General features: G+C 40.8%; 1 protein-coding gene and 1 long non-coding RNA gene across 7 annotated transcripts in view; one reads left to right on the top strand and one right to left on the bottom strand.

Moving 5' to 3' along the window:
* LOC126083166 (transforming protein RhoA-like) overlaps window positions 1–12167 on the bottom strand; it is an 885451-nt gene that overhangs the window by 217103 nt on the left and 656181 nt on the right. The window contains exon 1 of one of the 2 annotated variants that reach the window (XM_049896577.1): window positions 3114–3269. The exons of the other annotated variant lie outside the window; for it this stretch is intronic. Within the exon in view, the coding sequence (XP_049752534.1) occupies window positions 3114–3269 (156 nt within the window). Of the gene's footprint in view, window positions 1–3113; window positions 3270–12167 lie in introns of those variants that run through there. 2 annotated transcript variants of the gene reach the window in all.
* The window catches only part of LOC126083172 (uncharacterized), a 207770-nt gene that overhangs the window by 162772 nt on the left and 32831 nt on the right, over window positions 1–12167 (top strand). The gene's annotated exons all lie outside the window — the stretch shown is intronic.

The raw sequence follows: 12167 nt of genomic DNA, 5'->3' as shown, positions 1-12167 counted from the left end.
TTCCATGATCTTTATCATTTAGATTTTATATTTTGGAGTTTGATCCATTTTGAGCTTATTTTTGTGCATGGTGTGAGGTACAGGTCTTGTTCCTTTTTTGTGGATGGATATCCAGATATGCCAGCACCATTTGTTAAAAAGCCTGTCTTTTCCCAATTTAACTGCTTTGGGGCCTTTGTCAAATATCAGCTGCTCATATGTGGATGGATTTATGTCTGGTTTCTCAATTCTGTTCCATTGGTCTATGTATAATAGGTTCTAATATCAGTTAGAGTGAGGCCTCCCACTTTGTTCTTCTTTTTCAGTAATGCTTTACTTATCTGGGGCCTGTTTCTCTTCCTTATCAAGTTGGTGATTTGTTTCTCCATCTCATTAAAAAATGTTGTTGGAATTTGAATCAGAATTGCATTAAATCTATAGATCGCTTTTGGTAGAATAGAGATATTTATAATTAAGTCTTCCTATCCATGAACAAGGTATGTTTTTCCATTTATGTGCGTCTCTTTATGTTTCTAGTGGAAGTGTTTTTTAGTTTTCTTTGTATAAGTCTTTTACATCTCTGGTAAGATTTATTCCTAAGTACTTTATCGTCTTGGGGGCTACTGTAAATTGTCTTGATTTGGTGATTTCCACTTTGATGTACTTTTTGACGGTGTCGAGGAATCCAACTGATTTTTGTATGTTTACCTTGTATCCTGTTACTCTGCTGAACTCTTCTATTTGTTTCAGTAGTTGTCTTGAGAAGTCATAAGGGTTTTCTGTGTATAAGATCATGTCATCTTCAAATACTTTGACTTCTTCTTTCCCAATCTGAATGCCCTTTATTTCTTTATCTAGCCTAATTGCTCTGTTTAGGACCTCCAGCACAATGTTGAATAAGAGCAGTGATAAAGGGCATACTTCTGAGGTTCCCAATCGTAAGGGGAGTGCTTTGAGGCTCTCTCCATTTAGGGTGATATTGGCTATTCCTTTGTATAAATGCCCTTTATTATGCTGAGGGATTTTTCCTTCTATTCCTGTTCCTCTGAGAATTTTTATCATGAATGGGTGTTGAACTTTGTCAAATGCCTTTTCTGCATCAATTGATAAAATCATGTGGTTCTTGTCCTTTGGTTTATTTATATGATGTATTACCTTAATTGTTTTTCTAATGTTGAACCATCCCTGCATACCTGCTATGAATCCCACTTGGTCAGGATGAATTACCTTTTTGATATCTTGTTGAATTCCATTGGCTAGAATTTTGTTGAGGATTTTTGATTCTAAGTTCATGAGGGATGTTGTTGTTGTTAGGTGCTGTCAAGTTGGTTCCGACTCATGGTGACCCTATGCACAACAGAACGAAACACTGCCCGGTCCTGAACTATCCTTACAATCGTTGTTATGGTTGAGCTCATTGTTGCTGCTACTGTGTCAATCCATCTTATTGAGGATGTTCCTCTTGTCCGCTGACCCTGTATTCTGCCAAGCATGATGTCCTTCTCCAGGGACTGATCCCTAATGACAACATGTCCATACGTTTTCTTCGTATATTGTGTGTTCCTGATTTTCATAGTAGTTGAATTTATTTTTGCTGAGTCATTATGTTTTTCTTGGTTTTTATTTTGAAATATGGAATGGTTAGACTTCTTTGTGGCTATCTTAATATTTACCCCTATTTTTCTAAATAAGAACCTAACTTGTATCGTCCTATATCACCTTGTTTTCCTCTCCATGTGAAAGATCTATGCCTCCTGTATTTAGTCCCTCTTTTGTGATTATTGTAATCTTTTACATAATGACTTCAATGATTCCCTGTTTTGAGCATTTTTTTCTTTTTTAAATTAATCTTATTTTGGTTTTGTGTTTTCCCTATTTGAGTTGATATCAGGATGTTCTGTTCTGTGACCTTGTGTTGTGTTGGTATCTGATATTATTGATTTTCTGACCAAAGAATTTCCTTTAGTAATTCTTTTTTTTTTTAAAAGGAATTTTCCATCTGAGTTTATTTTCAAATACACTTTCTTTTTTAAAAACCAATACACTTTCTGCAGAGATGACAAATATCAGTATCAGGAAATCCAATTATACAAAAAATAGTACATCTAGTCTGGGGTAGATATATTTATTTTTGGTAAAATACGTGAAGTGGCACTAATTACACAGTAACTATAAGGTAACTAACATGACCACAGAAGTGTAACTTTGCCACAGCTGCGTGGACTTGGGCCTTTCCGACTGAGCACATTTTCAAAAAACTGGATGCCCACTTCAGAGCTATGCTAGTGAGACCCATTTAGGAGGAGTGTCCTGAAGTGGAGACTCACCAGAATATCTTGCAGCTGACAGGTAATAGGCAGGACATGTTAGTTATAAAGTAGTTAGAGCCTAATTCACAAAAGTTACCAACTTTTTTTCTTTCTAGAAAGAAGCAAGAAGTTAAGAAATTCCTTGAATTAGTGCCTGGTGTGTCAGGTGGGAGTGCAGAGGAGGGCTGTTAGAGCAGTGTCAGAGGGGCCCTGGTGGGCCAGAGGGTTTGGACATCATTAGTAATCATGGTTGGCTTCTAAATACGGGTAGCAAGATGACTTCTGATTTGTAACCTTAGGTAAATTATAGATAAATGAAAAGGGCCAGTAATCATACACTAAGATTAATAAACTGCACTTCAAAATTAACTGCATGAGGGCTGTGCTTGCAGCGAGGTTTCACAAGACAAGGCACCCAGATTTTTTCTTCCCACGCCTGGCTTGCATAGCCGCTCTCGTGGCCATTTCAAAAACCTCCCTCACTCCCTCTTTGGTATTTGCTGAACACTCCATGTACACAAAAGCACCAATCCTGTTTGCCATATCCCTGCCTTCTTCAGGTTATACTGGCTCCTGATTCATCTTGGCTAGCTCCCACCTTGTGTGCTCATCATTCCGCAGGTCCTTCTTGTTCCCAACCAGGAGGATGGGCACATTGGGACAGAAATGCTTGACTTCTGGGGTTCATTTTTCTGGTATGTTTTCTAAACTATCAGGGCTGTTGATGGAGAAACACATCAATATAACATCAGTGTCCAGGTAGGAGAGGGGCCTCAGACGCTCATAGTCTTCTTGCCCAGCTGTGTCCCACAAAGCCAACTCTACCTGCTTTCCATCCACTTCAATATCTGCCACATAGTTCTCAAACACTGTGGGCACATACACCTCGGGGAACTGATCCTTGCTGAAGACTGTGAGCAAGTAGGTCTTGCCACAAGCTCCATCACCAACAATCACCAATTTCTTCACGATGGCAGCCATCACTTACAAATGTGCTGCGACATGCCCAGCGTGTGTGGCAGAAGTTCTACAAAGTACCTTGAACTTCTCAGATGAAAGGCATTTTGGTGGTGACTCCGAGTCCAGCCTCTTCGTGACGAGGACTCGAGGACTCCGCTCCGTGAGTCACGAGCTCAGAGGCACTGGCTGGTCGCTGAGGAGGCGGCGGCTGACTAACGAGAGAGCTGAGGAAGGACGGCAGGTGGCGGGCGGGGAGCTCGAGCAAGCGAGGGCGGGCAGTGGTGGGAGGGCAGGGAGCGATGCCTCCTTTAGTAATTCTTGTAGCTTTGGTTTGGTTTTCGTAAATTCAATAAGCTTGTGTTTATCTGTAAATGTTTTAATTTCACCTTCATATTTGAGAGAAAGTTTTGCTGGATATATGATTCTTAGCTGGCAGTTTTTCTCCTTTAGTGCTCTATATATGTCATCCCATTGCCTTCTTGCCTGCATGGTTTCTGCTGAGTAGTCTGAACTTCTTGATTCTCCTTGGTAGGTGACTTTTCTTTTATCCCTGTCTGCTTTTAAAAATTTCTCTTTATTTTTGGTTTTGGCAAGTCCGATGATAATATGCCTTGGTGATTTTCTTTTTGGATCAACTTTGTATGGGGTTCGATGAGCATCTTGGATAGATATCCTTTTGTCTTTCACGATGCCAGGGAAGTTGTCTGCCAACAGATCTTCAACTGTTCTTTCTGTATTTTCTGTTATCCCTCCCTGTTGTGGAACTCCAGTCACATGCAAGTTACTCTTCTTGATAGAGTCCCACATGATTCTTAGGGTTTCTTCATTTTTTTCATTTCTTTTATGTGATTTTCTTCAACTATATTGGTGTCAATTGCCTTATCTTCCATCTCCCCCACTCTGCATTCCGATTCCTCGCTTCTGCTTCTCTGACTTCCTATTGAGTTGTCTCATTCTGTAATTTTGCTGTTAATCTTTTGGACATCTGATGCTTTATCTCTATGGATTCTTGTAGCGTATTAGCTTTTCCACTATGTTCTTGAATAATCGTTTTGATTTCTTCAACTGCTTTATCAATGTGTTCCTTGGCTTTTTCTATAGATTGCCTTATTTCATTTCCGAGGTCATCTCTGATGTCTTGAAGCATTCTGTATATTAGTTTTTTATATTCTGCATCTGGCAATTCCAGGATTGTATCTTCATTTGGGGAAGATTTTGATTCTTTAATTTGGGGATTTGTAGAAGCAATCATGGTCTGCTTCTTTATGTGGTTTGATATCGACTGCTGTCTCCAAGCCATCTAGAAGATATTGTAACAATTTATTTTATATTTGCTCACTGAGTCTTATCTTCTTGTTTTGTTTTGTTTCAATATACCCAGATTGTGCTGTCTTGATCGTTGTAGCCTTTGAATCATTTATGTCCTATTACCAGCTGGTTTGAGCTGTTACCAGATATATAAGCCTAAGAGTCCATTCACTATTCTTGAATAGAATCAGCTTAAGTGTTCTGATTTTGGGTCACCAAATGTGTGGTGTAGACTGTCACCTATTAACTTAGAGAAGTAGTGATGATAGTTGTGTGCACCACATTCTAGTAGCGGCAGGGGGCACACTCCAAGGAGGGCAGGATGCTGACAGCATTCCGCCATGTGCCAGTGAGGTAGGAGTGTCTCTATTCCTAGAGCATTTTGGTGGGTGGGCTCTGCAGCTGTACCTTAGGTACCCAATGCTTGTAACTCTAAAGATTGGTAAGGCTTCACTATTCTTAGACCCCTTTAGGAGGTGGCTAGGTGGTTTGGGTGGAGCTTCAGCCCTCAGTTCCCCACTGTGGATCAGTGAGGGCTCTGTTTAATAGTTAGAGAGGCATCAGACCTTGGAAATTTGTCTTTCCACTTCTCTGCTGCAACAATTACAGTCAGATCTCTATCAGAATTGCCTTTGCATTATAATAGCCACCTTGTTCCCTGTAGGGATGAAAGCCAAGGACTGTGGATCTCATATTCTTGGCTGGACCTGGTTCTGTATTTTTATTCCAGTTTAGGGAAATCAGGGAAGAATTTTTTCCCCCTGGTTGTTAGTTGCTGCTTCTCTCAGGCCAGGAGAAAGGGTTAGGGAAAAGAAAAAAAAAAACTTCAGAGCACTTCACTCTCTGGCCCAGGAAATTCCAATGTTAATGAAGCCAACTGGGGCAGGGAGGGGAGGAATCAGATAGATAGGAGAGAGTAGCCATGGGAAATATAGACAAAGTTACTTATCTTGCTTGGTGATGACTGTTTTATCTGAGATTCCAGAGGGGCCTGTAGCGTGTGTGCGCTGGCTGGGTCGAGTTTGCCCCCCGAGGGTCAGGCCTGTGTCCCGTGCTTGCACCATCTCAGGAAGCTGTGCTCAGCTCCTCTGCGCTTAGTCCAAAGCCCAGCGTCAAGGTTTTCTGACTGGGACAGTGGCTCCAGGCTCCAAAAACAATCGCTGCTTCTCCGTGGTTGCTAGCTCTCTTGTCAGCAGCGTCCGTGAGCAGCCTGCGCTGGGTGAGCCTCTACCAAGTTTACTCCAGAGGTTTAGGGGTTAGGGCTGTGTCCCATGCTTGCCCCATCTCAGTAAGCTGCAATCATCCCCACCACTCTGGTACCAAGGAACCATGAGGGCTCAAGGCTATGGCGGAGGACGCCGGTTCCAGAAACGGCCGCTGCTTCAGGGCACAGTTTTCGCTTCCCTGTCACTCAGGTCAACTCTTTAGTTCTGTGTTTGATGGTCCGGCTTTGTACATTGTCATGTATATGATCAATTCACTTGTTTTTCCAAGTCTTTGTTGCAAGAGGGATGCACGGTAGTTCTACCAAGTCAGCCATCTTGGCCCTGCCTTCTCCTTCTCTAATATTTTTTATTTGCTTTCTTCTGGTGGCTGAGGATTTCTTTTGTTGCTCTCTTTCTATTTGTTCAAGTTGTAGGGATAATTCTTTGATTTTGGCCCTTTCTTCTTTTGGGATATATGCATTTATTGACATGAATAAATGAGTACTGCTTTTGCTGTGTCCCAAAGATTCTGATAAGAAGTATTTTCATTCTCATTGTATTCTATGAATTTCTTTATTCCATCCTTAATGTCTTGTATAACCCAGTCCTTTTTGAGCAGAGTATTGTTCAGTTTCCAAGTGTTTGATTTCTTTTCCCTGCTTTTTCTGTTATCGATTTCTATTTTTATGGCCTTATGGTTAGAGAAGATGCTTTGTAATATTTCAGTGTTTTGGATTCTTCTAAGGCTTGCTTTATGCCCTAATATGTGGTCTATTCTAGAGAATGTTCCATGTGCACTAGAAATAAAGTATAAATGGCTGCTGTTGGGTGGCATTTTGATCTTCCATGTCTTTATTAAGCTTCTTTCTGGATGTCCTGTCCTTCACCGAAACTGGTGTGTCGAAGTCTCCGACTATTACCGTGGAGCTGTCTGTCTCACAGTTCAATGCTGTTAGAATTTGTTTTATGTATCTTGCAGCCATGTCTTTGGGTGCATAAATATTTAATATGGTTATATCTTCTTTGTATATTGTCCCTTTAATGATTATATAGTGTCCTTCCCTTTCTTGGATGATGGATTTAACTTTATAGTCTCTTTCGTCAGAAATTAATATTGCCACTCTCGCTCTTCTTTGACTGTTGTTTGCTTGATATATTTTTTTCTATACTTTGCGTTTCAGTTTGTGTCTCTAAGTCTAAGGTGTGTCTCTTGTAGGCAGCATATAAACGGATCATGTTTTTTAATCCATTCTGCCGCTCTTTATTGGTGCATTTAGCCCATTTACATTCAGCGTAATTATGGATAGGTAAAAATTTAGTGGTATCGTGTTGATGTGTTTTTTTGTGTATTGTTGACACTTTGTTTTCCCCACTTAATTTTATGTGCTGAGTAGATTATCTTTATATATTCTGCTTTCCTCATATTTGTTGTTGTTCATTTTGTTTCTGCTGGGGTTTTTTTGTTGTTGTTGCATTTTATTTTGATGTGTAGGATAATTTGTCTACTTTGTGAGGACCTTGTTTGATAGGCAAAGCAATGTCAAACATCAATTACCCCCCTCCCCGCCACTGCACAGCTGAAATCGTTGTAGTCTGCCAAGAAGAGCCTATTCTCCTGAAATAGGCCCATATAGGTCCATTCACAGGGGAAAGGTACTCAACGTCCATGGACTGTTTATGCCTGGAGAGGAGCTGCTTCTGTCCTGAGTTAACCCGGTTAGTGGAGCTGGTAAATTATCTTTCCCCCGGTTGCAAATTTATTCCTTTTCCAAGGCCAGGAAATTGGCTCTAGGTACTGAACAGGGCTTATCTCAGGCCCAGGGAAATCAGCCACTGAAGCCAGCTTGGTGGGTGTGGATGGTAAAACATATGCAAGTACTTTGCTTTTGCTGAGAGTGCTGTTCTCTGGTTCCGGAGGTGTGTGTAGGCCGTGTGGCTGGCTGCTTCTCCATGGGGAAACTGCAGCTGAAAGCTTATACCAGCCCATGGCAGCCACTCCCAGGAATGGTGCCTGAGGGGTCCTGGTAATTCAGGTTTAGTAACTCCTGTGTGCTTCTGAACCGTCTCTTCCTCCACCTACCCCTCAGTTCATTTTCTAACCTTGACTTTGATGTTCGGGCTGCTAGCTTGTCATAAATATACTCATTTCACTTTTTGGGGGGATCTTTGTTGTAAGAGGGTTCGCCAGAACTGCCACAACCATCTGTCTATTCTACCATCTTGACCTTGCCCCCCCAAGTTTCTTTTTTGTGTCTGTCATTTCCTACATTCTCTTTGGCTGTAGCTAAGTAGAGACCAATAGTTGTATCTTAGAAAGCCGTTATCAAGTTTTTAAAACCCCAGACACTACTCAGCAAACTCAGACGTGAAGTATAACTTTAGGAACTCTGTTACGCCCGTGTACCCAGATGTTCTACTAGACTCTGGTCCTAATACTTCAAATCCGGAAAACCAATCCCATGAGGTGTTTGGTTATGTATAAGAAATGTTCATAAGACTGCCCTGTATATGATTTATTATATATATATGACTATTTTTTTATGCGTGCATACGTTCCTGTAGATGTATATGCATAAACATATTCACGTATATATACACTTATGTGTACTTATACATATAAATGCCTACCTGAATACATATATAATATCGGTTATATAAACCCAGTGCCGTCAAGTCGATTCCGACTCATAGCAACCCTATAGGACAGAGCAGAACTGCCCAATAGGGTTTCCAAGGAGTGCCTGTCAGATTTGAACCACCGACCCTTTGGTTAGCACCCATTGCACTTAACCACTACACCACCAGGGTTTCCAATCTATTATATATATATATATACCCGCATATATATTTTTGGTTGTTTTTGCTTGTGTTTTAAAATTACACGTTACCTGCTATTACCAACAAATTCTTTTTCCTTGTGTACATTTTACTCACATGGTTTGCCATCGTCAAGCTGTGTGCACTTCACTCTCATTTGGTGTTACCTTTCCCATCACCAAGAGTAACTGGTGTGTAATCTCTAGAGAGTGAATTTCTGTTTCACTCCACTCCAACTCTGGTAAACACATTATTTTCTGCATATTTTTATTAGTTCATACCATTTCATAAATGTGATAACATAGAATATTTCTTTTATTGTGACAGACTTATTTCGCTCAAGATAATGTCCTCCAGGTTCTTCCATGTTCCAAGGAGTTTAGGGAACTCATATTTCTGTATTGCTGAGGAGTATTTCATTGTATGTATGTACCACATTTTACTTATCCATTCATCCATTGATGGCAGTTAAGTTGTTTCCATCTTTTTGCTATTGTGAATAATGCTGCGGTGAAAATAGGTGTGCATATGTCTGTTCCCATCACTTCTATCAGATCCATATGGCAAATACCTGGAATGGAATTTCTGGGTTATATGGCAGCTCTGCCAGCAGTTTTTTGAGGAACCACCAGACTGTTTTGAAAATGGCTATATCATTTTGAATTTTCACCAGCAGCGGGTGAGGGTTCCAATTTTTCCAAATCCTCTCCAACACTTGTTATTTTCCCGGTTTTTTGTTTTTGACTTTTTTCTTGTAGCCATCACAGTGGGAGTGAAATGGTATCTCATGTTGGTCTTGGTTTGCATTTCCCTGATGCCTAATGACGCTGAGCATCTCTTCACGTGTCTGTTGGCCATGTGAATATTCTCATTGGTAAAATGTCTGTTCATGTTCTTTGCCACTTCTTAATATGATTGTCTTTTGGTTATGAAGTTGTAGAAGTTTTATATATTTTAGATATTAGACTCTAATCACTTATATAATTGCCAAAGAATTTTTCCCAGTCCGTAGGCTGTGTCTTCCCTATTTTTATTGAGTGTTTTGATGAGCATAAGTATTTAACTCTTATGAGGTCCAAGTTATCTATTTTGTTTTCTGATGCTTGTGCATTCATTATTGTGTTTGATTATCTATCATTTGAAAACCAATCATGTCCAAAAGGTTTGCTTCTCTATTTTTTTCATAGAACTGCATGATTCTAAATTTAAATTTAGCTCCTTGATCCGTATTGATTCAGTTTTTGTGTATGGTGTGGGGTATGGATCTTGTTTCATTTTTCTGTTTGTGAAAATCCAACTTAGCCTGCACCATTTATTGAAGAGACTATTCTTTTGCCAATGAATGGATTTGGCCCTCTTATTGAAAACCAATTGACCATAGATGTTTGGATTTATTGCTGGATTTTCAGTTCTGTTCCATTGGCCTGTGTGTCTATGTTTAAACAAGTACTAGGCTGTTTTGATTTACTGTAGCTGTGTGATCTGTTTTGAAGTATGAGGCCTGCTAATTTGTTATTTTTCAAATTGCTTTGACTATTTCAGTTCTCTCATCTTCCCATAGAAAAAGGAGGATTCTTTTTCCATTTTTGTAATGAATACTGTAGGAATTTTGATTAGGATTGTGTTCTATCTGTAGGTCACTTTGTGTATTATTGACATCTTGACTATATTAAGTCTTCCAATCCATGAGCACAGAATTTCTTTCCATCTATTTAGGTCTTCTTTAAGATCTTTCAGCAGTGTTTTATACTTTTCATTGTATAAGTAAGGCTTTTGTATCAATGGGTACATTTATTCCTATATGTTTTATTTTCTTAAACAGTATTGTAAAACAACTTGTTTTCCTTCCATAAATATTTATTTTGGAATAAAAATTTCTTAAATTTTTATTCGATTTCATAAATTCTAAGGGTGCAGCTTAAGCCATTCCACCTGGGTGGAGCAAGAACCTAGGGAAAGCAAGAAGCTCCTTTCTGTGACCTGGTTCTCAACTGTCCTGTTCAAGGGAACAAGTAAATTTCAGACAAAACATTGGTGCCTCAACATTTGTTGTGAAATGTCTATATATTAAATAAATGCATCAAGAAAAACTGTATGACAGTAAATATAGTAGGGAAAACTTTTGGAATGGCATCAGGAGAAAGTATGTCTTACAGCATTTCCACATCTAAAATTCTTTGGTTGTGCAGTTCTGTAATGGAACTTTCAAAGTGAATAGCAAAAAGAAACAGTATTTTTTGAAAGCCTATTGAGAAGAAGAAATGAATGTGGTCCAAAGTTTATCTAAATGTGGAAGAGCACTCTTCTCAGTTCCAGGATACTGTGTTTTAAGTGGAGCCCTGGTTTCAAAGTGGTTAAGAGCCCCGCTGCTAACCGAAAGGTGGCAGTTTAAATCCACCAACCACTCCTTGGAAACCCTGTGGGTATGTTCTACTCTGACTGATAGGGTCGCTGTGAGTCACAATCCACTCAATATCAAAGGGTAAGCTTAGGGAAGGTGCCCTGACCGTGCGAGGTTAAGCGCTGGGTTGCTAAGCAAATACCCAGCAAATAAGGCTCTGGCTGCAGAGGAGAAACAGCAGGGAATCTGCCACCATAAAGATTATAGCCTAGGAAACACTATGGGGCAGTTCTACTGTATCATATAGGGTCTCCATGAGGGGACATTGACTCCATGGCACAAAAAGAATAACCACAATTTTTAGAAATTATGAGTGGTGGCTTCAGACACGCTCTTTTGGCAGAAGGGTTGATGTGGAGGTTCTGGGTGAGGAGGTGTCGCCTGCTTTCCCAGAAGCCTCAGAATTCACCCCAGATGCTTTGTTTTCTTCTCCTGCAGTGCTCTTCATAAACCCATTACCGTAGAGTCGATTCTGACCCCTAATGATCCTGTAGGACAGAGTAGAACTGCCCCATAGGACTTGCAAGGAGCGCGTGGTAGATTCGAACAACTGGCCTTTTAGTTAGCAGGCAGCAGCTCTTAACCACTCTGCAACGATGGCCCAGGGGACCCCATTCCCGCCCTGCTTTAGGAGCTCACACATGTGTACAACCTCCTGGAACAGGGCCCTGGGACGCACGAACCGCCGCCCTCTAAGGGCTTCAGGCTTTAGTGGCGGAAGGTCCCCTTCAGGGAGGCGCACAGCAGGAGCAGGGAAGGCAGGGCCCCTAAGGGTAGGTCTCGCAACTGGGCAGGGCTGGGCTGTGCCAGGGCGAGGCCTCAGACCCTGTGCACAGAGCGCACCGCTTTTCCGCTTTCTCATAGTTCAGTTCCATTACTAAGGAAGGTAATGGACACGCAAACTCACCCTTAGTAATGTTGCTGCTATACTTTACCCTCCTATATGCTCTTGGGTTATTTGCAGGCGTTGGTTTTGTATTGGGAGATCCCCTTTCATGGTGTAGAATTCAGTGCCCTCGGGTGGATAGCTTGTCCTGTGCTGGCAGTATTTATACCAGGGGAAATGGCAAAGGCTGCATCTCAGGACTGCAGTGATTGTTTTCCTAATTGGTGGACTGAAAATGAGGGGAGAAATTTCAATAACGCCTCTTTATACTGACAAGAGTGTCAAGTCATTATCTATTACAT

This window comes from Elephas maximus, chromosome 9, assembly GCF_024166365.1.
Source record: "Elephas maximus indicus isolate mEleMax1 chromosome 9, mEleMax1 primary haplotype, whole genome shotgun sequence".
Taxonomy (NCBI): Eukaryota; Metazoa; Chordata; class Mammalia; order Proboscidea; family Elephantidae; genus Elephas; species Elephas maximus.
This window is presented reverse-complemented; position numbering and strand designations above follow the sequence as displayed.